The sequence below is a fragment of the Petromyzon marinus genome, chromosome 30 (assembly GCF_048934315.1).
Source record: "Petromyzon marinus isolate PM22_M1 ecotype Great Lakes invasive population chromosome 30, UKy_Petmar_22M1.pri1.0, whole genome shotgun sequence".
In the NCBI taxonomy this organism is placed as follows: domain Eukaryota; kingdom Metazoa; phylum Chordata; class Hyperoartia; order Petromyzontiformes; family Petromyzontidae; genus Petromyzon; species Petromyzon marinus.
In genome coordinates, this window is record NC_133696.1 from 4,336,429 (window position 1) to 4,364,028 (window position 27,600).

General features: G+C 43.5%; 1 protein-coding gene across 2 annotated transcripts; it reads left to right on the forward strand.

The window, feature by feature from the left end:
- The first annotated feature begins 609 nt into the window (after nucleotides 1-609).
- SUMF1 (sulfatase modifying factor 1) lies at nucleotides 610-20,594 on the forward strand. 2 transcript variants are annotated; one of them, XM_032963299.2, is made up of 10 exons: nucleotides 610-989; nucleotides 1,583-1,707; nucleotides 5,759-5,932; nucleotides 6,842-6,916; nucleotides 8,759-8,841; nucleotides 11,425-11,547; nucleotides 12,705-12,819; nucleotides 14,342-14,455; nucleotides 16,473-16,532; nucleotides 20,066-20,594. In XM_032963299.2, the coding sequence occupies exons 1-10, from the start codon at nucleotides 632-634 to the stop codon at nucleotides 20,201-20,203; spliced, it is 1,365 nt and encodes a 454-aa protein (XP_032819190.2). In that variant the 5' UTR covers nucleotides 610-631; the 3' UTR covers nucleotides 20,204-20,594. The 2 variants fall into 2 exon arrangements, with proteins under 2 accessions (XP_032819190.2, XP_075926746.1); XM_076070631.1 differs by lacking the exon at nucleotides 610-989 and adding an exon at nucleotides 3,494-3,625 and having other exon boundaries at nucleotides 1,627-1,707.
- The last annotated feature ends 7,006 nt before the right edge of the window (nucleotides 20,595-27,600 follow it).

A 27,600-nucleotide genomic window follows, 5' to 3' on the forward strand; every position in this document is an offset into this window, starting at 1 on the left:
ATCACGAGACGTAGGCGGTTTGGCGAGGTATTCATCCAGCAGTAGATTTACGAAGGCTTATGATGACGATGCGTTATTGTATAATTCTGTATTCGGTTGCCAAAATTTCCATCGGTGTCAATACGTTTCCAACAATCGATTCATCGTTTCATTCCAAGTGCAAAGTAGATCCGTAGAGAGAATAGTACCCATCACTCATGATCTGCTATTCTGCTGATTTAGGGGCCGTCCATAAATGACGTCACACACCTAGGGGGCGGGGGGGGGTCAGACATTTGTGACGATGTGTGACGAGGGGGGGGTGGGAAATATGACGTCACTAATTGTTATAACACTCCTACAACATCAGAGTGCAGCGCAACGTTAAATACGCACTGCAATGACAATAGTTTAAAGCGATTTGAAGCATGTTTTATTTTCAAAATGTAAATATGGTTTGGGGGGGGGGGAAGGCAGAGCTTTGTGACGTCATATTTGAGGAGGGGGGGGGTCTGACTTTTTGTGACGCCGTGTGACGAAGGGGGGGGGGTTAAAAATCGTCCAAAATCGCGTGACGTCATTTATGGACGGCCCCTTTAAACAGAACCCTATCGCGCACAGTGCGTTCGGCGCTCGTGCGGGGCACTGCGATATGGGGCGCGCGCGCGCGTTCCGCATTCCACGCGGTGGGCGCGCACGCAGCGCCGATCAGCTGACGGGTCACGTGGCGTCGACTCGGCGAGCCGGTTTCTTGGGCTTCCACGGCGGGATCGGGTCACGTGGGGGTTGCGGCCGGAACAACGTTTCGGCTTCTTGGGCTTCGCCAGGAGCCATGGCGCCTAGCGTCTCGGACGAGGGCAGCCGCCGCCGCTGGCGTTCCTGCTTCAGTCGATTATTGTTGTTGTTGCTGCTGCTGCTGCTGATAGAGACGGAGACGTCGACTGCCCAGGCTGCGGAGCCGGGCCAAGGCTGCGGATGCGGAGCTCAGAGCCGAGCGGCAACTGCTGCAGGTGAAGGAAGGAGGAAGGGGTTGGAGGAGGGGTTAGAAGGCCAACATTCGCGTCTTGCGAGTCGTGAACTATGCGAAAGACGATAAGAATACAGGAGCCACCACTGCATGGTAATAGTGCAGGGTCCGAAAAACCACCCTAAGACGAAAGGACCCACCATGAACTTATTCTGGAACTGCTGGTGGTTTGTTTGCGTATGATCAGAGACTGCTTTTCACATGTTGATTGTTATTTGAAACCCGTGTCCCCATCTGACCCCATGCGTTGCCCAGTGTCGTCACTCAAGATTCCGTGTCTCCCCCCCCTCCTCCTCCTCCCTGAGTGTTACAAACGCCGTCTCTCATCGGCGTGTCTCCCTCCGACCCCGTGTCTCGGATCCAGTGTCTGCACCAGACTCCGTTTCTCCTTCAAGACCGCCCCCATCCCCTGTCCCACCCAGATCCCAGTCAGTGTCGCATATCCTGACGACCCCGTGTCTTCTCATAACCCCCTCGCATTTCCAAACCGCGTGTCTCGTAACTGAATGTCTCATCTGGAACAACCGTGTCTCAACCAGACCCCGTGTCTCCTCTCGTCCCTGTGTCTCCTTCCAGATCCTGTGTCCTCCGTGGACCCCATGCTCGGGGACCCAGGGTACCCGGAATCCAACGTGGATGGGGCAAAGCATGCGGGTTTCAAGTACTCTGAGAGCGCCAACGCAGCTTATGACCAGAGCGGCGTACGTGACCAAGATGACCGCTCTTGTGTTAATACGGTTAATGTTAAATCGCTGCTTATTTTATAGCCTACGTGACTTTACAATAAAGAACCAAAGAGTATGGATCGCTGCAGTCACGAAAACTTCAAATCTAGATTCGCCGCACAGAGGTGGCTGGGTGGTTCAATAGGTTACATTCCTTTAGTTGGCAACGCCGAGATCCTGCGTTTGAATCCATACTTCTGCCTACGCTTAAAACAGGATTATCAAGTATGGTGTGGATGTACGTTGACCTTGTTTCACGCACCGGACGTAACCAACCATGCTAATCGGAGGTGTGGGGGGAAGGACAACAAACTAATTGCAAAAAGAAGTTCTAAATAAATTAGTTTTTTTTTTTAAATATAGATTTAAAAGATGGGCGATGGTTTCATCCCGATAATGGTTACATTACATTTCGCTATGGGCTCAAGGACCCAGGGTAAAGTTCAGTTCGGAAGAATTAAAATATCATAAAAGGGGTTTTCCCCTTTTTTCTGGCAACAAAACTTAAACCTTTTTTTTTTACGAGGAATCATGTCTGCATTAACCACAATACTTGTGGTCAAAATGCAAACAAAAAACACACTGATAATATATGTATTGTCCTTGAAGCTCAAAAGAAATCCGTCTCTGGTGTGGACCAATCAGTTTCAAGGACAATGCAGAGTATGTTATTTGTTTGCATTTTGACCACAAGTATTGTGGTTAATGCACGCATGATTCCTTGTAAAACGGTTTCAGTTTTGTTGCCAGAAGAAAAAGGGGAAAAAACCCTATTATGATATTTTGGTACTGGCAAAGGAGGTCTAATGATGTAGATGCTCACCCCGAGCCCTCATTACTTTGATAGTGGCATTGTCCTTGAGCTGTGTGACGCCTTTTGGCGTCATCTGGTCGAGCACCAATTGGGTCGAGGCTCAAAAGAAAGCCGTCCCTTGGTGTGGACCAATCAGTTTCAAGGACAATGCCACATATATTATCATAGTATGTTATTTGTTTGCATTTTGATTGCAGGTATTGTGGTTAATGCAGACATGAATCCTTGTAAAAAGGTTTCAGTTTTGTTGCCAGAAGAAAAAGGGGAAAAACCCTATTATGATATTTTGGTACTGGCAAAGGAGGTCTAATGATGTAAATTTTAATACCAGTTTGACCAGGCCACTTGAAACGATCGTGTAGGTAACTGATTTCCACTTCCGTGGGCAGTTTTTCAAACACGGGATTTGAGCTGCTCTCTGCCCAAGGTCAGAATGGTTCTTTATCTCGTGGTTTAACATTGATTCCGCTATTAGGATGACAATGGAGACAATATAACAAAAGGCACCTCACAAATAATGACACCATAATTTACAGAGCTTGGTCTGTGTCCAGTGAGTAAGAACTGCACAAAAAGACGTAACATCAATCTTGGATTATCACTTAAATTGGAAATATTGCAGTTCTGAGATGGAAAAGTTATATTTCACTACCAGGTAACAAAATTGCCTCTATTGCAGGACATGTAGGAGTGTGTAGCGCCCCCTATTTTTAGGATAACAGCTCACTTGAAGGGATCTCAGAAGTTCAACTTCCTTTGGACATTTTCTAACATGAGGTGATCTGACAGTTCTAAATAGATGCTTAATCCTGTGACAATATTTAGCATAATTGTAATAAAATTACAGGTAGTCCTCGACTTACGATGGTCCGACTTACGATATTTCGATCTTACGATGGCGATAGCGATATGACAAAATTGTAAAATATTTTTAATTTCGCGCGGCAGGTAAACGCAGCAGCGTACGAGGTACGATACTGTAACTTGATCATCGCCATCCTCCTCTTCCGACAACTAAGTTAATGTAGCCATCAACAACCTAACATCGTTCAAGTTATGCAGACGACGGACAGAATCTTGGTGAGTACAGTAGAATATGATACGTTACGATACGTTCACTGCACGTATGATACGTAGCTCTAGCGATTTCATTTTAGGGTTACCACGATACGATACATACGTTCAATGCATGTTAAAAGTTTTTTTTTTTTTTACAGCAGATAAGATTGTTTCCTGAAAAAACTTTCTATGAAATTGCAGTTCATTTAGGTAGGCAAAGAATTGACCTTGTGTTTTTACTTTAAATTTTACTGTGCAATACAGTATTGCAATTAATAAATACATACAGTATATAGTTTATACAGTACGGTACGCGTAAATTGCTCTGTTTTGCTAAATTATCACCATTCTTTAAGACTCCTGGGTAGGCTAGGCCATTTTCGATTTACGATATGTTCGACTTACGATGGGGTCGTCGTAATGCATCTCCATCGTAAGTCGGGGACGACCTGTTGTAAATTGACGAAAAGAGGTCACGTCACTAATTTATTGTATACAGATACACGTCTGCGCACGTATTTTGAGTGTTACATCCTCATATGCACGGTTGGTTTCGCCTCGGTTCTATGGTTTCCTCCCACATGCTAAACGCTCATTAAAAGAAGGAATGGCCAAATAACCCAATACAGTACCGTCCTCATTAGGCTTGATAGGGATGCATTTTGTACACCAGCTGCAACACCATCATAATCTACTGCTGGATGAGGGTCTCCCTAAGCTGCTGCTGTCTGTCACAGTCCTGTGATATGATAATTGTTGGAATAAAATGAGTCTACCTATTTATAAACTATTAACACAGCAATGTACAGTACTTCAATTATGGAAAGATGCCGCAATCATTCTTCTATTCAAAATGTACATAATTTCTTGAAGAATTATAGACCCATTAGCCTCATAAATTACAGCCCATCATCAATATGGAGCTGCATGAAATGAGCACTGATTTTCTTAATCATCAAATCGCTTGAGTAATACATGGGGTGGGACCAAGGGAGGCCGCTGTCCATACCTAGCATCTGCTGGGAAAATAGTACCATAAGAACTTCAGATGTCTGCATTATTAGCTTACGTAAACATTCATTAAACCAGGTCAACCTACCCATAATACAGGTGCATGGGAATGATGTTGGAGTTTGGAGGACAAGTAGCCATGGAGGCCATGTAAATTAGCCATGGGGGGACATGAAGTCTATTAACTAAGGAGGTGAGACATACGGTTTGCCCACAGTGCCCAAACGTTAGGGGAGGGGAAGGTTGCTGCCCTTCCTGCCCACTTTCTGTCCCTTGCCGTTGTTTATAATTGTAAAAGTACCTTTTGGGGAAATTTTACTTGTTGGACCGTAAAGTGGCTGTGTGGCTCAAAGGTTAGAGAACCGAGTTGGCTTCGCTGAGATCCTGTGTTCGAATATTGACAGCTGCTTCTGGTTAAACTGGGTTCTCCAGTGTTGTGAGTTGATGGACTTTGCTTGTTCACTGCACAAAAAATATACGCGAGAAATTTGTCTCTCTCGTTAATTTTGGCTATATTCCAGCTTTTAGGAATAAAAAAATATATAATTTTCATTGCCATATGAGAATTATTATTCTCAGTGGATGGGAAAGTTTTGCCCTTTGCTGTCAAGCAGAGGTCACTTGAAGCGATCATAACAGTGGTTTTGTGATGTCTGCTTGAACAAGACTTGATATTACATTACATTTTGTTCTGCTCTCAATTTGGCTACATTAAAACTGAGAATAAAAAAAATTTATATTGCTGTCATGCAATGAAAAGGACTGTTATATGCAGAGTGGGTGAGGAAATGTTGCCACTGCTGTTTTTACCAGAGGTCACTTAACGGGATCTAGGAGGGAGGTCTGTGATATCCTCTGTGGGCCATTCTCTAACAGGAAGGGTTGCACCACGCTGCGAGAAACCTGAATAGATAATTTGTCTTGTGACAATGCTGATAGCACAGTTGGGATCACATTGTGGGGAAATGACAAGAAAAGAAAAACACAATGATTGTATGTGGAAATTATTTCGCACCGTACATAGCCAGCCGTGCTCATTGGAGCTGCTTGATCGTTATGGCCTTGCAATGCCACAGTTTCACATGTAATAGTCCTTGGGCCAGGTTAAGCAAGGAAGATGTTTTGTCTTGGTCGTTGTGCCAGATGAAGGCTGTGCCCGGCGGGGTGTTCACCATGGGCACAGATGAACCTATCATCGTGCCGGACGGTGAGGGCCCTGCTCGGCGTGTACGAGTGCGAGCCTTCCGCGCTCACACACACGAGGTCAGCAACGCTGACTTTGAGAGATTTGTGAGCGCAACGGGGCATGTTACGGAGGTACCGCTCTTTGCACACAGCTATTATTACTGCTACACACAACGGTCGTTATTAGTCACTATGATACTAGCCACACACAGTGGAACTCGCAATCTTCAGTGAACTTTATTGTACATGGTAATGCAACACTTACTCGCTATATTCAACCATACTTGCTGCTCACAGTGGCCTTTATTGTACACAGTGCTGCATGCTGTACGGTGGATGTATAAGATTGCTTTTTGTGTTTAGTTTGTTGTCCTTCCTCCGCACCTCCGATTAGCACTGTTGGCTACGTACGGTGCGAAAGAATACATATTGTTGACCTTATCCAAGCTAATGAGCACCAGAGTGCATAAGTGGGGACTCCGCATACAGGTATATGGTTCCCAGAGGTGTTCTTTGCAGCAGTAAGCTGTGGTCAGGAGCGGAGCCAGGATTTCAGGCCGGGGTGACATTCAACAAATGTTAATTTCAAGAATGATTAGAGAGGTCAGGCTGTTGAACTAGACGCCATCGGTTGGCGACACACTCTGACAATGCAGTTGCACGGAGTCCGCCAGACCGAGTGTCGTACACTTATACGCAGAATGTCACCCCTGTCATCCCCCCTGGCTCCACCCCTGGCTGTGGTGACTCTGCTGTAATGATGAGTCCTAATAATAATAAAACCAGTCGACAGTGGTCTGTCTCTGTATCACTGTCGCCTATCTGTTGGTCACATTTTCTCAAATACATTTTGGTGGTGGCTTTAAGACAATGCACTTCTTCAGTCACTACTGATGGATTTTTTGCTCAAGGCACTAAAGCCGAGAGATGTTTTCATGTGTTTGTGTGTGTGTTGTTGGAAACTATTGCATGTTGCAAGCTCCCAGTGATGAATGCTTTACATTATCGCTACTTCTGCTCCGTCTGACTGTGTATGGCCAGGCAGAGAGCTTCAGCGACTCGTTTGTTCTGTCGGGAAAGCTGAGCGACACTGTTCGGGATGAAATCACGCAAGCGGTAAGTTGCTCCTACGCGTGTAACGAGTCGCAACCCAGTGATTCGATGACTTGTTGCAATTCGGGTTTGGAGTAAAGAATTTAATGTTTTTAAAATCACATTTCCTTATTTTCCCTCTCTGTACTATATTGTCGTGTCTCCTCTCACTTTCTTGTTGTGTTTATGTTGTCTGTCTTGATTGTGCTGTCTATCCCTTTTTCTATTGTGTCTAGTTTGTAATGTCTTATATTGGTGTCATCCGTCTCATTTGCTCTGTCCGTCTGGTATTGCCTGTTTTGTTTGCAGTGTGCCTAGTTTATACTGTGCGTGTGTACTCTCCGTCTCATTGTCAATAGCGTACGTATGATTTGTTTCATTCGTAATGTCTGGCTCGCTTTTATTCCGTATCGTTTCTCTTTTGTGCGTATGCTTTTTTGCATTCACTCATCAGCTTCAAAATAAACGTATTTGTAAAAAAAATTGGTTCTCATACGCACAATCTGATTTACTTGGGGTGAGCGTAACAATACATTTTCATCAACGTGTCTTTAAATGCCTTGCTGCTGCATGTAGATCATTCTTGCGGTGCTCTGCATTTTCCAGCTATAACACAATAACAATTCTGCATTAAACTACCAAATACATAAATTGTGTGTGTCAATTATTTTACTGCTTACTGCACTCACTTCTATCAATGTTATCCTGTGGCAGAAAGCTGTTATGAACTTGTCATTGAGGAAAAATATACGATTATAATGTCTTTGATAAACCTTGTTCTCGACCTGGAGTGGTTTAGTTTTTGCAGCTGCCTGCAAAGCAGTTTAATAAAGCCGGTGAACCTGTACAAAGATAAGAATGAAATAAATAACCAAAACGCAGCTAACCTCTGCTTATCTCAGTACGCCAGATGCATGAATTCGCACTTATCCAAAGGCCCCATCCGGCAATAGTGTTGTAAATTACATGGAAGGAAAGTTGTACATCGAGGTTTTTTATCCAATTACGTAATGCGTTACGTAATATGTGTGCGGATAATTAGGGCTATGAGCTTTTGACCTGTGATTCTTTGAAAGTTGCATGAAACAATACAAGTCAACATTTATCCTTGGTCATTTAAAGCATAAGATAAGGGAAGGTTTAAGTGGTGTTGCAGTGGTGACTGCAGCACAGCGCTATGAACCCGGTGACCTGAGTTCGATTCCCAGCCAAAGCTAACTTGAGTAGCAAGTGATGTCTGATATTCAACCGGTTCTGGACCCACCCTTCATCAACCAGCATGATAATGTATTGTCAAATTACCCCTATGACCAACACGGCTTGGGGAGTCCTACATTTAAAATGGCCTTTGGTATTTCCTACAACAAGCCACTGCCCATTGATGATAATGCCCCTTTTAATGCAGGAGTCTCAAGATGTGTTCTCAAGGGTCCTATGCAGGGATGTTTGGCCATTTCTATTCATGATCGTCACATGACAGAAATTAGGCATGTGAATGTCCCTTCTGCTATTTGGTGAATTGTCACGATTTGAGGTCACAAATGGATTAAATAATATATTCTTTGTTTCACATTGTGGTGAAGGCATGGATAACATGAATCATATTACATGCCATACGAATGAAAAATAAACCGATCTATGCATGTATCGCGATCATCGCAACTGATTTTAAGCGACGAATCAACGTATTGTCAAACGCTGAGAAGACAGACAATTTTATTTTCGTACATTACGTAAACGATCAAGCGGATGAATAGGCATCGTTTTTTTAACCATTGTGCGTGTATGATGCGGCGGGTTACCCGGGTGCCGATTACAAGGGACAACAACGGGCGCCACTGTGATGAGTCATTGCCATGGTTTCAGGTGGCTGCTGCTCCCTGGTGGCTTCCAGTGAAAGGTGCCAACTGGAGACATCCAGAGGGACCCGACTCCAACATCACCGGCCGGTAACGGCCGTGACATCACTGGCATCGTCATAAGCCATGGTCTCTCCACTGCTGAGTGAAGGCCTCCCCCTCGGCATTGCCACACCTCACTTGCGATGGCCACAATCTTGTCTCGCACACGAGCTGTGCTAACGCTGGGACATTAAGTATCTCGCTAAGTTCCCGAGAGCTGAAACTCTGTCGAACGGGATATTCGTGGCTACCTCTTGAGTTTTGTGTGTGTAAGGTGTGTAGACATTTCATGAGGGTTGACATGTCCTCCCCTTAGTTTTCTCCCTTAATAATGAGCATCTTTGACCTGCAGCCCTAAGAGTACTTAATGTACAAAACACACTGTTTAATGTCCTTATGTAATGATATTAAGGAAAGAAAATGTGGATTTGTTTAGAATTGAAATATTTGGAAGTGAAATGTTCATGCCAAGCATCAGGATTTCTTACAAATTGCAACTTTTGTAAAGCTTAATTTACCCAGGGCCTTACATAATTATTAACCGCACTCATTAATAAAATAAATTATACTTTGCAGAGTAATGTGTCTCAGCCAAAGTGGCCCAGATAGGCTATATTACTCCAAGTGAGTTCAATTACATTGTATAATGGAAATGCTGTATTCTCTATAGACAGTGTTACTTAAATATGATGATGAATAATTGGCTATATTTCTCCTGCCTCAGTTCGCCTGCTGTATTTTTTCACCTGAAGACGACTGCTTGTGTTGCCATCGAAACGTGATTTATTTTTTATTTTTCTATCTACGTGACTTTACTGAAAGACCCAAAGAGTAGTAATAATCAGGTAGTGGAAAATGAAAAAAAATGACAATTTAAATTTCTCTGCAGCGTTTCCATTGTGCTTCTTTTTCTGGTTCTCATGTTAAGCCCATTAAAAAAAAAAATTCCCACCACTGTTTAACCCGAGGGTGAAGTGACGTGGCCTTGTGGTAGCACGTTCGGTCACTTGTTGCAGAAGTTCACGGTTCTAATCCTGCTGCCACCCTGATTCATACCGCAGGTGTATCGTCCGTATATAATACGCACCGTCTGCTTCACAGTGGACGTTCAAAGATCCTGTGACATCTTTAGAAAGTTTAAGCCGTCATTGTGTGCCGGCGTTATGGGCCAAATGTGCCTGATTTGAAATATTGCCTGGAAATTGCTCAATTGAGTTTATTCAGCGTAAATATTTCCCCTCCCCCCTACTCGTAGACCACATCTCTTGGGCAATTGTCGGTGCCAGTTTCTGGATGCCTTCCTGCTTGTTTGGTTTCCTGCCGTAATGAGCTGGAGGGACCCAAATGTCCCCTCTCGTTAGTGACCTTTATGATGTTTTGAAGTGTTAAACCAATGGGCGAGACTGTGACACTGCTCACGATCCCAACATCTCGGAACATGGCACAACTTTAATACCGTGTGAAATGGGGCAGTAGGTTGAGCTGCAACCAGGGAGGGGATGGGGTCATAGGGTTTTAGATTCCACTGAAGCCACACAATTTGTCATCGTTGCTTTTCGTTGTACCTTGTAAACGAGATGTACAAATGACAATAATTTCATCACTTCAAAGCCTGCTCGTATACCTCAGCATATGGATCAGTAGTTACGTGCAATGAATTAAAACACATTTTTACCCATCTGTCATTCCAATGCTGGATGAAGGCTGTGTTCGGGTGGGGGGGGGGAGTTGTTTAACCGTGGGGAGTGTTAGTGCAATGGTTAGTGCGCTGCGCTACGAACCCAGCGGCCCGAGTTCGATCCCCTCTCAAAGGCCAACACCAGTGACGATTATCTTAACTGGTCCTGGGCCTCCCCTCGATTGACTCAGCCTCAAATGGTGGTGTGCGTGAATATCGTTACGAGGGAGACGAAGGTGGCCAGACATGGTTCAGGCAACCCACTGCCTCGTATGGCGTGCCGGCCTTCATCGGTGCTCCTCGCAAACAGCACTGGACCCAACAGTCTGTTTAGACTATATGGAGGATCTGTGTCTTTGATTTAGTGACCATACATTATCATGCTGGTCAGTGCTAGTTGATCATGTTGGGGGATCCAGGACTGGTTCAGTAATATCACTCGCTAATAGTGTTAGCGGTGGCTGAGAATCTAACACGGGTCACCGAGTTGATAGCTCAGTGCACGAAACACCACCGCTCCAACACTCCCACACCTCCACGTGTAATATACGTGTGTGGAAATATGGCGCTTATATTTTCGGTTATAATCTTTCCTTTTGCATGCCAGTGGGAAAAAACCTTCGGAATGCAAAAAGCATTTCCGTGGGCCGTACAAGTCACGAGACGAAATGTGACAGCACAAATCCACGGTGGTTGTTGCATATTCAGCACATGTTAAGAAATTGGCATTTGCTCCGTGACGTATCGTCTGGTTGTACACAGTGTTGTTAGACATGATGTCGGACATGATGGCAAAACAACACGCGGTACAACCTGATAACACACCGGAGAGCGATACAGCACAACCTCGAAAAGGATAGTATGCGGTAATGTTGGAATGCGTCGAGGATCGCAATCCATATGAGCCACGCTTGTCACCGTGTCACTTCCCCCTGTGTTGTCTCTACCTGTAGGATGGACCACCCTGTGGTGCACGTGTCGTGGAATGACGCCAGCGCCTTCTGTAAGTGGGCTGGCAGCCGCCTGCCAACTGAGGCCGAGTGGGAGTATGCGTGCAGGGGCGGCTTAGAGAACAGGTGAGGATGCCAATCGTCGTGACATACAAGACGAGTTAAGTGAATTGAATTGAATGGGGGCGTATTTGAGGCCTGGAGAAAGATAAATTGTGAAATCTAATTGCCACGATACATCCCAGCATCGTTGTCATAATGTGTACTATGGTCTGAGAATGTAACAGGGATGAGTCATCCACAGCTATCGTCAGCATTATACGGCAACTGTAGTGGCTACACGACCCACTTACTTGTGGCACTTGCAGAGGTTTTTGTCTAACCATCGAACAAGGACAGCCACTGCATCACACTCTTTCAGATGTGCTTCAGCGGCCGTCCGGAACGCTCTTCCTTTCCGATATTAGGAAGCCACTGGAGCTATTAATTTTTTTAGTCTAGAATAAAAAACTAATTTCTTTAGAACAGCTTTTTGTGTTTAGTTTATTGTCCTTCCCCCCGCACCTCCGATGAGCACGGTTGGCTCGTTCTGTGCCTAAGAAGTTCAAAACACGTAAATTATAGAGGGTCCTGAATTTGTATGTTGTGGAAGATGAGCTGAAGTTCCTTGATAAGATCTATCACCCATACAAAGGGATAAAGCAGTGATGGGTGCATCTACTAACTTACTGTACTATCATCTCCTGGCCACCTCACAGTTGAGTTTCATAAACATGCGTGGTCCACCAACCCTTGCTTGCAAAGTGCTGGTTGTGTAAATAAAAATAATACGTTCCCTTACCAATTTCAAATTTAGGCAATGTACGTCGTCATGGAATAAATCTTATAAAAATCATAACAATACAAGAAATGTTCATGGAATTAAAATCCTTTAGGGACAATGTTTTAGCGCTTATTTTTATGGGGGCTTATAAAGGCATTAAGCGTGGCAATGGTATACAGAAAGTGACAGCTGTATTCTCACAATATTTGATGGTCTTGCAGTATGTATGAACTGCCGTTAACCCATCCTGTTGCCATGAGACACCGGGGTTTTTTTCTCATCCTAGGTAGAGATATGACATGAAAACACCTGTGCCCTGGATGGTCCCATTATTATGCAGGAAACTGCTGCTGCCAAAGTGGAGAGAGATATTCAAGGGAGTGTTTCCTTTCTTTGCCATGAAAAGCTACTTACTCTCTCTCTCTCTCTCTTTACTTTCCCGTGGCTTATTCTTGCACAGGCTGTTCCCCTGGGGGAACAAGATGACCCCACGAGGGCAGCACTACATGAACGTGTGGCAGGGAGACTTCCCTACCCACGACACGGGGGAGGATGGGTACCCGGGCACGGCACCTGTGCGTGACCGCGCGCATATATGCAGCGCACGTGCGCGCACACGTATACGCGTGCGATTGCACGCACACATACGCACGCACACGCACGCACATGCACGCACACGCATGCCCTCGCACGCACACGTGCTCGCAATCGCACAGTCGCTACGAACTCGTACATCGTAGTAAATACTTCCATACGTGCATCTTCCCGCACTGACCAGCATGGTTAATTATGGTAAAGTAGCCCTCATGACCGAAAACAGTGTGAGGGGAGGCCCTTATCCAGCAGTGGATTGACAAAGAGCTGCAAAATTATCTTTATACAGTATATGCACTGTTTAGGTATATTTGGTAGTGAAGTCGAACACACTATGTGCCCGTTATTAGCAAAACAATTGAAAATTACCTTTAAAATGTTATTGTAAATAATACATTGCTTTTCAAACGTTTTACCGTAGTTTTTAAAGCCTATAACCACTGTCTGTGAGAGTTACTTTTAGAAATCTCTGCTTCATGACGCCAACAGCACAATCGAAATGTAATAGGGAGACGAAAACATCATTACAACTTGTATACTTACAAAAAAAACATGTTTAAGTTTTGATTTAAAGCTTTCGTGACTGCAGGGATTCATCTTCTTGGTTCTTTCGGTAAAGTCACGTAGAATGGAAATAAAATAATAAAAATAAAACATAATAAAATTCTCACGACGTTTCGGCCACAACACAAGTAGCCTTCCTCAGGTGAAGGAACAGAACTGTTGGGACAACAGCGCTTCAATGAACATTGCTAAGCTTGGCAGCCTCTTTTAAGCTGGGTGGGAGGAGCAGAGCGCCGGACTTTAACACCCTGCTAATCCAACACATTAACACAGCTACTTCAATGCTAAATTCTTCTGTTGATATGTGAACTCCTTTGTCAAGGCGCTCTGCTCCTCCCACCCAGCTTAAAAAGACGCTGCCAAGCTTAGCAGTGTTCATTAAAGCGCTGTCGTCCCGACAGTTCTGTTCCTTCACCTGAAGAAGGCCACTTGTGTTGTGGCCGAAACGTCGTGAGAATTTTATTTTATCATGTTTTATTTTTATTATTTTATTTCCATTCTAAGTGGTGACTTTGCCGAAAGAACCAAGAAGATGTGTAAGCTTTTAAATATTTTGCTACTACAGTAACAGTTACTGTGCTTGTGTCCTCCCTACCCCACACTCCCACCCTCCCTGTCTCTCCTCCCTGGCTCCCCCCCCCCTTCTCTTGCCTATATGGCCTCTTGTTACAGCAGCCCTTTTGCCCACTTCAGCGATTGTTTCTTGCTGTGGTTGTCTCACCTGATGACGGACGCTTGTGTTGCGCCCGAAACGTCGTGATTTAATTTATTTTATTTTATAACTACGTGACTTTACCGAATGAACCAAAGAGTATGGATCCCTACAGTCACGAAAACTTCAAATCTAGATTTAACAGTTACTGATCAAACCGAAGACACATCCTCTGTATAACAGTCTTGTCTGTGTCGATTCCTTTGGCTGTCGCTTTGTGCCCGAAGGTGACGGCTTTTCCTCCAAACGCGTACGGCCTTCACAACATGGTCGGGAACGTGTGGGAGTGGACGGCGGACTGGTGGACGGTCCATCACACGGCCGAGGAGCAGAGCAACCCCGTATGCCTTGCCTGTCCAGTCGTCTCATTCACTTAACGCGTTAGACGCTCGCAGCCAGAATAGGTTTTTGGGTTCGGCTAGGTAATGACCTTTGCAGGATCCCTGGCCTAAGATCCTCCTCCACCCGACAGGCAACAGGCCGGGTTGTTCTTCAACTTACCGATGAGCTGAAATAATAATAATAATAATGTTTGGTGTGTTAAATGCTTGTCCACACAACAATTTACATTTCTTTGCCTAAGTGAGGTGGTGGAGGGTCTTATGACAGAAATGTTACCACATCTTTACAAGGCCTATTCTAAAAATGAATTCCGATTCAATCTTTTCCTTTATTCCCAGCCTGTTGAAATATGGTCAACCAGGCCCCATGACCCAAACTGCAGATTGACCAAAGGGCTTTACATTTACCTATATCTGACTCGCCACGCAAGAGTTTGTCAGGAAAATATTTTAATCTTTCAGGCTGTTTGAAAACGGTCGACATTCAAATGAATATATGCATTTTTGTAGCCTTGTGAGAATTAAAAAAGAAAAATCGTATATATTATGCGAGAGCCACTTCACATGCAGTACCTGGCAAAGAGGCCTGGTACATAGGCATGCAGGGAGAGTCACTAAATATTTACAACTTAGTTGCAAACTATTTTTAAATGTTGAGCTTTGGTTTAGGAACAGCACGTAACGCTATACTCCTGCTATTGTTTTTGCAAGGTATTTAGCATTCCCCGTACAACAGATGGCACACTTTGGATATTTCCTGCAGAAATCGTGGTGTAGCAGCAGACAGAGGTGGCGTAGCTATTGAGTGTGTGGGCAGTGCAACTGCACCGAGGTCCATGGGTCAGAGGTGGGGCCCAGGCAGTGAGACTGTGTAGATTGGGTGGGTAATTGGACAGGGGTCCCCATTTCATTTCTTCTCCCGGGGACAAATGCCAACCCCGCTGCGCCACTGGCAATAGGAACAAAACTATAGTACAATATTATTGCTACTAAGGGCATTATTGCCAGATAAGATATTATTTCCAGAAAAGATCTGGCTTCTTTATGCATCTTTTGCACTCCCCCCCCCCACTTTAAATTATTGCCTTGGCCCAGTTTATTTAAATCATTAAGTTAAAATGTCACACTCATCAATGTGGCTCATCATTATTGCATGTGCACATCGGACGGCTTTCAGGCTTATTATCGCCATCCACCACACACGCATTAGGCTGATAAATGTAAATGGTATTGAAGGAAAAAAATGGCACAGTTGTACAATAAATTCGATTTAGGGTTTTTAAATAATTCAGTATTATGTTAATCTTGAAAACGACGGTTAATTGTATAATTATGTACGAGGAAAGCAAATGGCTGTATTTGCATTCCGTATATTTTACGTGACTTTTCCATTTAGATATCGTATTTTGGTTTTATGCAGCCAAATGTGTGGCGGTCTCTTGTTGATAATCTAAAATTATTACATGACAAGTGCTGCTTGCATTAATTCTTAGAATCTGCACTCAATTTAGTTTATAGTAGCCAGCTCCTCAAGCAGCAAGTTTCTTGTTGCAAAGGCTGGAAAACCTAGAGATTCCTTCCAAGTGCTTGTGGTTGTCTGGGAGGTCTCTCCTTCTCTTCTGCTGTTCCCGTAATCTTTAATTAATTCCACTGGCCATTTGCACTGTCGACTCCCTGCCCATTGTGTAAGTCCAGGCTCAGGACCCTTTTCTCCATTGCCTATGTCTCTCCATTTCTCTTGAATGTTTTTATATACGCCTCATTTATTCCCCTGTGGTGCACACGTGTCCACCGTTTTGTAGAACTTATTGGGATGCGGTTGCATTCCGACGCTATGTGACTCCTAAACCAAAACATCTTTTGTTCCGGTGATTAATTTACAGTTTAACACGTAGGCTTTCGTGACCAATATATATAAAAAAAACTGTATTAAAGGAAAAAAACCCTATTATGGATGAATTTAAAGCCACGAGTCACCTTCGAGCGCCTCTCATGTGTTTGTGTTATTTTATTTTAGACGGGGCCTCAAACTGGCTCGGACAAAGTGAAGAAGGGCGGTTCTTACATGTGTCATAAGGTAACAATAGGTCACACAACACTCGCACATTGCTGCACTTACATTGCTTATTTTATTTTACGAAAACACGTGGCCTAGTGTGCCTTTTTTTTTCCCCAAAGCCAAAGATTCCATCATTGCTCGGATTTGCTTTCTCCGTTCATTTCTATTCCTCACCACTTTTCTCGTCACATCCATTGTCCTCGTGTTTCACTCCATGGCATTCTCCCACCTAATCCTCACTCTCCCCCTGTTCCTGCTGCCCTGCATCTCCATAGCGATGCCGATCGCATCTTCTTTGTTTCTTCTCAACACATTTCCACCAAACCGTCTTAAGCCTTGCCTCCCTTAACTTCTCAAAATTAATTTTAACCTCCGCTAAGGCTTCAATTTCTTTATTGTACCTAATTTCCCTGAGAGATATTACCAACATCCATCGTAGCATTCTCAGGTCTGGTCTCTCAGCCACTGTCTTCCTTCCTTAGTACCCACGTCTCTGCACCATATAGCAGAACTGCCTTATCATTTAAAATTTTGATTTAAAGCTTTCGTGACTGCAGGGATTCATATTCTTGGTTCTTTAGGTAAAGTCACGTAGAAGGGAAACAATAAAATAATAATAAAAAAATCTTGTTTTAGTGCAACCAACTGGAAGAAATGGTTCTTGGTTCTTTCGGTAAAGTCACGTAAAAGGGAAACGGTAAAAAAATTGAAAAATATAAAACACAATAAAAAATAACATTTTGTTTTATATTTTTGTTATATATTTTTTTTATTGTTTTTTATTGTTTCCCTTCTACGTGACTTTACCGAAAGAACCAAGAATATGAATCCCTGCAGTCACAAAAGCTTTAAATAAAAACCAAGAATATGTATTATCATTGTTCTATATCAGCTGTGCAGGGTTACTGATATCTTTCTAGCATGTGCAATTGCTGATACCGCTTTCCATTTCTCACACATATATAATAATGGTGAAGTATTTTCACCCAACAGGTTGACATGCTCGCGTTGCATCGTGTGAGACCTTTCCCTTTTGATGTAATAGAAGAAGAAACATAATAAGAATAAACTGTGAAATGTGGACTTTGGGAAGCCACTTTTTTAGAATTTAACAACTTCTGAAGTTCTAGATTTAAAGCTTTCATGACTGCAAGGATTCATACTCTTTGTTTTTTTCGGTAAAGTCACGTAGGTAAAATAAAATGAAAACAACTAAATTAAATCACGACGTTTCGGAGGCAACACCAGCTTCCGTCTTCAGGTGGAAACCGTCACAGCAAAAATTGCTGTATCAAGTGAAGAGAGCTCTAAGAGACCTGAGATTATATACAGGTTAAGGGGGGGGGAGGAGCCAGGAAGGGCCGTGGGGGGGGGGCTAAGTTATAAGCCGTCCTTTGTTATGCTGCAGGGGGTTAGGGGGACGGAAAGGCGATGGCGAGCGGTGATCGAAAACGGGTGCAACCAACTGGAAGAAATGGAAACGGCTGTACAATTATAAGGCAGATAAAGTTTGACTTGGTTGATGACATCTTTCCAATGATTGCTCAATTTAAAACCATCCTCCCGGTTGAAGTTGTGTCTATGTTTGTGTATCTGGATGGCTTCATAGACGAATCTTTGGTAGTATCCGGGAGGTTTCCAGAGTACTTTGGTATCGGAGAAAACAATATCATGAGAACCCGCTGTATTGAAACAATTATCAGCCACGGCCGAAGAATTCGTTCTGCCGTGTTTAAAATCTGATTTGTGCTCGCGAATTCGGGCAGAAATATGTCGTTTCGTCTCCCCGATATAGCAGTCACCGCAGGTACAACTCAATTTGTAAACACTGGAGTACTATAAGTCTGGAATGACATCCTTTACGGATGGGATCAGATCACGGATTTTGTGTACTGTATTGAACCGGACCTGGATCTTGTGTTTGTTTAGAATTTTAGAAATATTTTTGGTAACGCCTGCTATGCATGGCAACTTCTGAAGAACTAGTTAACTCATCAGCAGATACATAAAAAAATACTATTATAACAATTTTAACTACCTAAAATAATGTGTGTTATTAATGTCTTGAAATAGTTTTAGTGCATTGCTTTGCTCCTAAGTTATTGAAAATTTTTTGTGAGCTGTGTGCATTTTCTTTAAAAGTGCTGCTTTTTTGCGGCAATGTCACCACGTAGCCAACCCTGCTAATTGGAGGTGCAGGGGAAGCACAACAAACTAAACACAAAAAGCAGATCTAAAGAAGTTACTTTTAAATCTACATTTCTTTAGATCTGCTTTTTGTGTTTAGTTTGTTGTGCTTCTCCCGCACCTCCGATTAGCAGGATTGATTTTAAAGTGCATAGCTCGAGTGGCTCTCGAATGTCGGAAGGAAGAGCGTTCCAGATGGCAGCAGAAGCGCGGCTGAAAGCGGGAGATGCAGTGACCGTCTTTGATGGCTAGACAAAAGCCACTGAGCGCCATGAGTAAATGGGTCGAGCGGCCACTACAGTTTCCGTAGATGGCTGGTGATAGCTGTGGATGACTCATCTCTGTTGCATTGTCGAACCGAATCGCCATCAAAATGTGTCCGACCTCGTGAGATCTGGGAGCTGTGCAGGTTGAGCCTTGGTTAGTCCTTGTGTAATGACGACTTGACACACTTCTCTTGAGATGGCACTTCATGAAGACACGTTCACTTGACACAGGCGGAGACTGCAACAGCCCCGAGTCTCCCGTGCATCTCGCTGACTCTGGGCGCTCGCTCCACCAGCAGACTCTACCGTCCTCTTCCGTCGCCTGACCACGCTCCCTTCCCGATCATTCCCGTAGCCGCCAGTCCCTTCGTACTCACAACTGATACCCCTGTCATTACCTCCCATGACCACTAGTGCATTCGCACTGTAGGCTGGCTCCCCTGTCATTACCTCCCGTGGCCACCAGTCCACTCACACCGCATGTCGACTCGACTGTCATTACACTTGGATGGGTGACCACCAGGGGCAGAAGACGTGGGGCTACAAGTTGGCCGGAATGGCAGTGCTGAGTGTCGGCCCTCGTACACGTGTGTTTTCCGCGGTTGCTTCAGTTTTCCTTCCACATGTAAAACATTCGTGAAATTGTACAATCAGGGAGGGACTCCCTATTCAAATCAGGAACCTTTGTTCTAAGTCTTGAGACTCGAGGAAGCTTTACTGGTTTAATTATTAACATTAGATTGGTAATTAAGTACACTGCAACTTTATTATCGTGCAATGCTATCATGAAGGCTCTATGTATCTCAGACGGATATATTCTGCCAGTAGGGGGCGATATTGCTATGTGGTTTTACCCCATTTAGAAATTTGCGTGTAATTTTCTAATTTGGTCCGTGACGCCGACACACACGGCGTGATCTTCAGCATTAACTGAGAAGCACATGGTGTGTATTTTTTGGTTAATGCTGCGGGTGTAGTAACCTGGCTGCCGGACTCGAGCCACGAACCTTTGCAACGAGCAACAAACACTCTGCCGCCCGGCGTTATCACTCTGACCGTCGTCCCGCGTGTCTCCACGTGCCCCCACCCTATCTGCAGTCGTATTGCCACAGGTACCGCTGTGCGGCGCGAAGTCAGAACACTCCCGACAGTTCCGCCTCGAACCTCGGCTTCAGGTGCGCTGCCGATAACCCGGAGTCAAACGCGAAGTCGCCCGAACCTTCGGAAGAACTCTAGCCTGTTTCAGAAACCACAAAATGCAAACTAAATATATGTGGTATTTGTAAATCAGTACTTTACTTGGGATATTAATCCCAATAGAGACGGTGACCGGTGTGATTCTTGCTCAATATCAACAATTGTTTATTGTGAAATAGGCAAACATCAAAGCTGGAACAACTGCGTATTTATTTACAGCACTCAGTCTTTTTATATGAATGAACATTCACAGGTCTTGTGAAATTCGTTTTAATGACAAATGTTACCTAAGGGAAGACTTAACATGATTTATTTATATAAAACCTTGCAAATGATCGTACGTCCCCAGAAGTAGCCTAATCGATTTAAATATTTTAATCTGCACATTTTCGTAAAAGATGGTCCAGTTGATTTGATTAAAAAAAAGGGATACTATTTAGTAGGCATGTCACCATGCATCAATTCATTAAAAATTATTTATTATGCTCACATTAATTGCATTGAATAACGTGTATAAGAATATGTTGATACCGTATTCCTTTTATTGGATTCGCGTGACCCCCTGCTGTCACTAGAGGCAGCTGTATTCACCGCAATACAAACAAAGAAAAATGTATTCATGACCGCTCGCAAAAACTAATGCTTTTTTTTTGTAAACTGTGATGTGGGGGGTGAGGGGCTGTTTGGGGGGGGGGGTATGGGGGGCGCAATCATTACAGGCCCAATGAGCAGAATAGGTTTGGTCTATTACTGTTGAGATCAATTTGAGATTTTCAAGATTAAATACTTTTTTTACTAAAATGTTACGATGTACAACGTTTTTATTATATTAAAACAGAAAGATGACCTTTCATTGTGTCATTATTGATAGAACAAAATGCGTGTGTGTTTTGGGTCTTTCACTTTGATTGCCTGTCATTAATGTGCACTTTACTTTCCAGGGTAATCAAGATCAGTAATTGAGGGGATTCAAACTGAGATTGTTTTAATGACTGCTTAAAGTGAGCTAACCAAACAAATTATGATTGTCAATAAACCTTCCAGTGTAATTTTGGGCTTGTATGTTATCCACGTGGTATGCCTTTTTCTGGTCCCGACTTCCGCTTGCAGTATAATCCAGTTTGTATCTGAATCGTACGTCCGCACCCCTGTAAAATCTTGTTACCACGAACTCGCATGGTAATTTGTTAAACGTTATGAATTAGGTTTCAGCGAATAAAATTTTTTAAATTAGATATACTCCTCGACATGTCTTTTTCCATTATCGAATTGTTGCGGAACTGGCAGGAATGCTGTAACTTTGTGCTCGGGGACAGGTTAATGTGACAAATGTCACCCTCTTCCTGTCCAACCTAACCAGACTCGATATAAAAAGGTCGATTTTGTAAATTTAAATCAAACGGAGGCGGTCGAAAGAATGGACATTGAACCGTCACGTTAGGCTGCCCTATGACCTCTGTGTCCTTAAGCCAATTTCGTTTTTTTCCACCGTGGTGCTTGGTCGAAGAATTGCCAGATGGCACAGTCGGCACAGTTGGAAGCACGGTGTATCTGCCAGTCATCTCACTCAACCCGTGGTGCCTGGGTCTGTCCCGTGACCTTCCCGTCAGCGAGCCTTCGACACTTCACATGGCTTAAAAGTGCACCTGGCACAGGCACCGTGGTGACGTCACCATCACTTAGTGGTGAATAGCGGGTATTGGTATCCTTAAGGTGGTGTTCATCGTAATTATGTATATGAGATATGCAGTAGTTCTTATAGCTGTATATATATATACAGTGAGGGAAAAAAAGTATTTGATCCCCCTGCTGATTTTGTACGTTTGCCCACTGACAAATAAATGATCAGTCTATAATTTTAATGGTAGGTTTATTTGAACAGTGAGAGACAGAATAACAAAAAAATCCAGAAAAAAGCATGTCAAAAGTGTTATAAATTGCTTTGCATTTTAATGAGGGAAATAAGTATTTGACCCCCTCTCAATAAGAAAGATTTCTGGCTCCCAGGTGTCTTTTATATAGATAACGGCCTGAGATTAGGAGCACACTTAAAGGGAGTGCTCCTAATCTCAGCTTGTTACCTGTATAAAAGACACCTGTCCTCAGAAGCAATCAATCAGATTCCAAACTCTCCACCATGGCCAAGACCAAAGAGCTCTCCAAGGATGTCAGGGACAAGATTGTAGACCTACACAAGGCTGAGATGGGCTACAATACCATTGTCATGCAGCTTGGTGAGAAGGTGACAACAGTTTGTGCGATTATTCGCAAATGGAAGAAACATAAAATAACTGTCAATCTCCCTCGGCCTGGGGCTCCATGCAAGATCTCACCTCGTGGAGTTGTAATGATTATGAGAACGGTGAGGAATAAGCCCAGAACTACACGGGAGGATCTTGTCAATGATCTCAAGGCAGCTGGGACCGTAGTCACCAAGAAAACAATTGGTAACACGACGCCGTGAAGGACTGAAATCTTGCAGCGCCTGCAAGGTCCCCCTGATAAAGAAAGCACAGATACATGCCCGTCTGAAGTTTGCCAATGAACATCTGAATGATTCAGAGGACAACTGGGTGAAAGTTTTGTGGTCAGATGAGACCAAAATGGAGCTCTTTGGCATCAACTCAACTCGCCGTGTTTGGAGGAGGAGGAATGCTGCCTATAACCCCAAGAACACCATCCCCACCGTCAAACATGGAGGTGGAAACATTATGCTTTGGGGGTGTTTTTCAGCTAAGGGGACAGGACAACTTCACCGCATCAAAGGGACGATGGACGGGGCCATGTACCGTCAAATCTTGGGTGAGAACCTCCTTCCCTCAGCCAGGGCATTGAAAATGGGCCGTTGATGGGTATTCCAGCATGACAATGACCCAAAACACACGGCCAAGGCAACAAAGGAGTGGCTCAAGAAGAAGCACATTAAGGTCCTGGAGTGACCTAGCCAGTCTCCAGACCTTAATCCCATAGAAAATCTGTGGAGGGAGCTGAAGGTTCGAGTTGCCAAACGTCAGCCTCGAAACCTTAATGACTTGGAGAAGATCTGCAAAGAGGAGTGGGACAAAATTCCTCCTGAGATGTGTGCAAACCTGGTGGCCAACTACAAGAAACGTCTGACCTCTGTGATTGCCAGCAAGGGTTTTGCCACCAAGTACTAAGTCATGTTTTAGCAGAGGGGTCAAATACTTATTTCCCTCATTAAAATGCAAATCAATTTATAACATTTTTGACATGCGTTTTTTCTGGATTTTTGTTGTTTTTCTGTCTCTCACTGTTCAAATAAACCTACCATTAAAATTATAGACTGATCATTTCTTTGTCAGTGGGCACACGTACAAAATCAGCAGGGGATCAAATACTTTTTTTTCCTCACTGTAATTGTGCTATACCATTCGACTGCGAAGGTTTTTCACGGTTTTTCTGTACAGCTCCGACGTGTTTTCGGGTTGCACCGTGTAGAGTGAAACGTCGGACATGCTGAAAAACACGTGGTACAACCTAAAAACACGTCGGAGAGCTTATACCATGGTGGTGGCGGTGAAACAACATGAAACACTCTTCCCATTCCAACATGAACTTCTCAGCAGTTTAACACGTAGGCTTTCGCGACCAATATTCATAATAAAGATTTTTGGGTTAGATCGCGTTATTTATAAATGCGTCGTAACCCTCCACCACCTGACATGGCCAATTGGGAAAAAAAAGTGTCACGTTGACAAAAGACAAATAATTCAATACTTTAGCCCACCGGCGTGTTAAAGAGTGAATCCACAACATTTATAGTTTGAGTACGACGTTTTGCTGGTAATTACATCCAGCATCATCGGGCAATTCGCCAGCAGTTGCGGAACATTTCTGTGCTTGGAGTGATAGGACAACCGAATATTTCATTTCGGCTTCCGTTTGGACTGTTGGAAAATTACATTTTTAGTGTTTAGTGTAGATGAATCATGGGGAGTGTGAAATTCATGGCGAGGAGAGTGTACTTATAATTATCAGTATGTCCTCAATTAAACGGAGCTGTTCCTTGTATTTCCCAAACGTTTTGCTTGAGCTAACCTGAAAATGAATTCGAATGGAGCAGTGATTTGGCTGCTTCTTAAAGAGTGTGCGTCAGTTTGTGGCCCACAAGATGTACGTTTATTTGTTGCTGTGCCATTGTTTATGGGCAGCGAATGTAATGGGCAAATCTAAGGTGGGAAATTAGAAATAATCCATGAAGACCGTTTGTGTTCCTCGCAAAGCTGGTCTTGTGGTGAGAGTGGAATTAAAAGCCCTCGCATGAATAGGTAGCATGAAGGTATAGTTATACACACGTGGTGAGGTTTTAAATAAACAATTTACTGTGTGTATGTAACAACATAAGAAATGCGTCGTGTTTTCCTGCTCACTTGGGCGTCGAGTGTCATTCATCTCCAGTTGAGAACCCTGAGGAAGTGGTGGAAATTCCACATCCCCACGTTTGACTTCCCGAGAAAGTGCCACTCATTCTTCTTCGATACGAAGGACTGCTCTGCGTAAAATCCGAATAGATTCTTTGTCTCGTGAAATGATGCCGATTGCACAATTTGGAGGGTTGGTAGTTGGGGAAATGATTTCAAGGGTTAAGTAAATATGCGGTGGTACTCCATTTTTAGACCCTGAAGCGATGAAGGGCAGAGTCAACCTCCGACTGGGATTTGAACTCTTGGCCTTCTGGTTGCGAGCCAACTCTTACCGCTGCGCTACCCTACCGCTTTCGGCGAATACAAAAACTAAAATGTTTGCTGTACAACGCATTGATGCTTCCCAAGCAGCAACGTCAGGACACGTTGGGAGGTGGGGGGGGGCGGTTAGTGTGGCAGCTATGAGCCGCGTTGGGACTCCAGACTTGAATGCTCGAAACATTATTTAAAGCGTCGAACTTTTAACATCGGCTGAGAAATAGTTGCACGACTATGATGTCCATAACGGCCGATGATTATGTGCCTGCATACCAAAGAGGGATTTTAAATGATGGATGAATGAAAATGTAAATCCATGGGTTGTGCATTTTATGCTTATTACTTTCGGGGGGGGGGGGGGGTGAAAGATAGATGTAACTGTAATTTTGTTTTTTTACACACGTGGATTTTGCATAATAAAGCATTTTGTATTAATCTTGCCTCCGTATGCGTGGGTATAATTAAAAAATAACAGCGATGTGTGGTGCATGATCTCGCATGATTATGAAACGTGACTTGTGGGTGGGGTGGGGGCTGTCGGCTTTGTACGTCATTCTCCACACCAACGATTTGCTCTTCGGTTTTATTTTTTTAAAGGTTGTGAAGGAGGAGGGGGGTACAGACGGCAAACGATAGCTCCCCAGCACAGTGCGTGGGATTTTTTTTCTGTGTGCAGAGCAGAATCAAATTATTGCCGTTATTGAAGTCAATATTCTTATTTTTTTGTTTTCATCAAACGAAGCATTTTTGTAAATTATTTTGTCACTTGAATGTATCGGGTTATCATTAAATCCCCATCGTGATTGATGTTGCGGTTTGTGATGCTTTGATTTTTGATTCGCTCACGGGTTTAACGTGCCTCGTCCTCCCGCGTTTCCTTGTAGCTGCGGACAAAAATTTGCAATTCTTTTGACAATAAACATACGGAATGGTACAATCAGCTTCGTTGTGCAGGTTTTGGGTGGGCGCCGTTGCATCGCGGTAGATTGATCATGGATGATGATCGATGGCTACAGTTAAAATAGTTTTTTTGTTAATATCAAAGAAACCATCTTTCAAATCGATGTTTCACTTTTGTAAATCCATGCGCGTGTGTTTGCCCATGTTTTAGTGACATCTAAAAGGTCAGCTTTCATTTGATTTCGTTATTTATAGAAATCGAGTCTGTGAAGTCCCATGGCTAGTAATATATATTTTTAATGTGTGTTTTTAAAGGTCTCTGTGTATCGGAACATTGGTAGCATTTATTCCCAAAACCCATTCTGATTTTCTTGATCACATTTGGTGTCTAATTCACTGTCTCCAGATATTTAGTGCTATTTTTCCAGATGTTTATTACAGCCAGGTTTTTTATGCAAATGTATTTATCTGTATTGTTTTGGGATTATAGCTTCACAGCAACAAGGAGGAAATCCCCTCATACGATATACCATTTTCATTCATAATAGTTCGTCATTATAGCACGCATTTTTTTCCAATTAACATATTATCTCTAAGCACAGATTGAACATCGATCAAACCCAGAAATGTCAATTAAATTAAATATGCAACCATTTATCTTCATTCTCCACGAAACATTCACTCAATCATTTCATTTGCCCCCTTTATAATTATTTCAACGCTAGCTTTTATCTCCCTTTAAAAAAACGACCGTGGCCTAATTACACTGTGTAACAAATTTTGTTTGTGTCCCTGGGTAGTCAGTGTTATTTCTTAATTGCTTATGCCTCAAAAGTACAGAAAATTAATATTATTCCCCACAAACTTTGTTTTTGTGACGACAGTGATATTTTGAAATTTACTAATTTTCAATGAGAAAACGTGTGCATTTGTGTCTTTCGTTCACATAAAGTCCTGGTCACAAAAGCAAAGTTTGTGGGGAATAATAACCATTTTCTATACTTTTTAGGCATAAGCAATAAAAAACACTTACTACCCAGGGACAAAAATCGACAAAGTATTCCATACCTTTGACTCGGCATGTGTAAAAATATAGGCCCACAATGGAGATGCCAGAAGCTTATTATGAGGTCAGACCTGGACACACACTTGTGGGTTGTATTCAGCACCACACCTGGCCATCTTTATGGCTTCGTTATTATAAAAATCCAGAAGGCCGTGGCACGTGGGAGGGCTATCGAATCGACGTCGGCTTGTCCTCTGCCCGAGACGGAGTGGGTGGGGGACGGTAGCCCCGACTAGTGCCTCGCCATAAACGAATCGCCCTATAAATTAGAGAGGCCGCAATAAAAAAAAACAGAGACGCAAAATTAGAATCGTGTCTGCATCATTGGCTCAAGTAACACAGCGATATATATTTTTTTGCGCGCCCGACTTCACTGGTTGCACTTCCAATTACACCCCATGAGCTTTCACCTGCCTTCGTACAGTGCATTAGTATGCGGACTTTGTTGCTGAGTTATCCGCGCGTTTATTAAGAACTACCCGGCGGCGATTTTATTTTACGTAGGGGCGCAATCTTCGACGATTTGCACCGTTTGTCTTCCCGCTAAGTTCGCTCGTTGGTGGAAATCATTTTTTGTTTAAATATATATCTCCTTTAAACAGCCTCTTAGTGGTGCTCACAGCGGCGGGACTAATAACTATTCCGGCTAATCGTTCCTGAAGAAGGATGCCACGTGTGGCCGTGACTCGCGGTGGTGGTGGCAGCGGCTGGCAGGCGTGGGTGGGGGGGGCAAACACCGGGAGATGTGATGATGACTCACTCTGTCT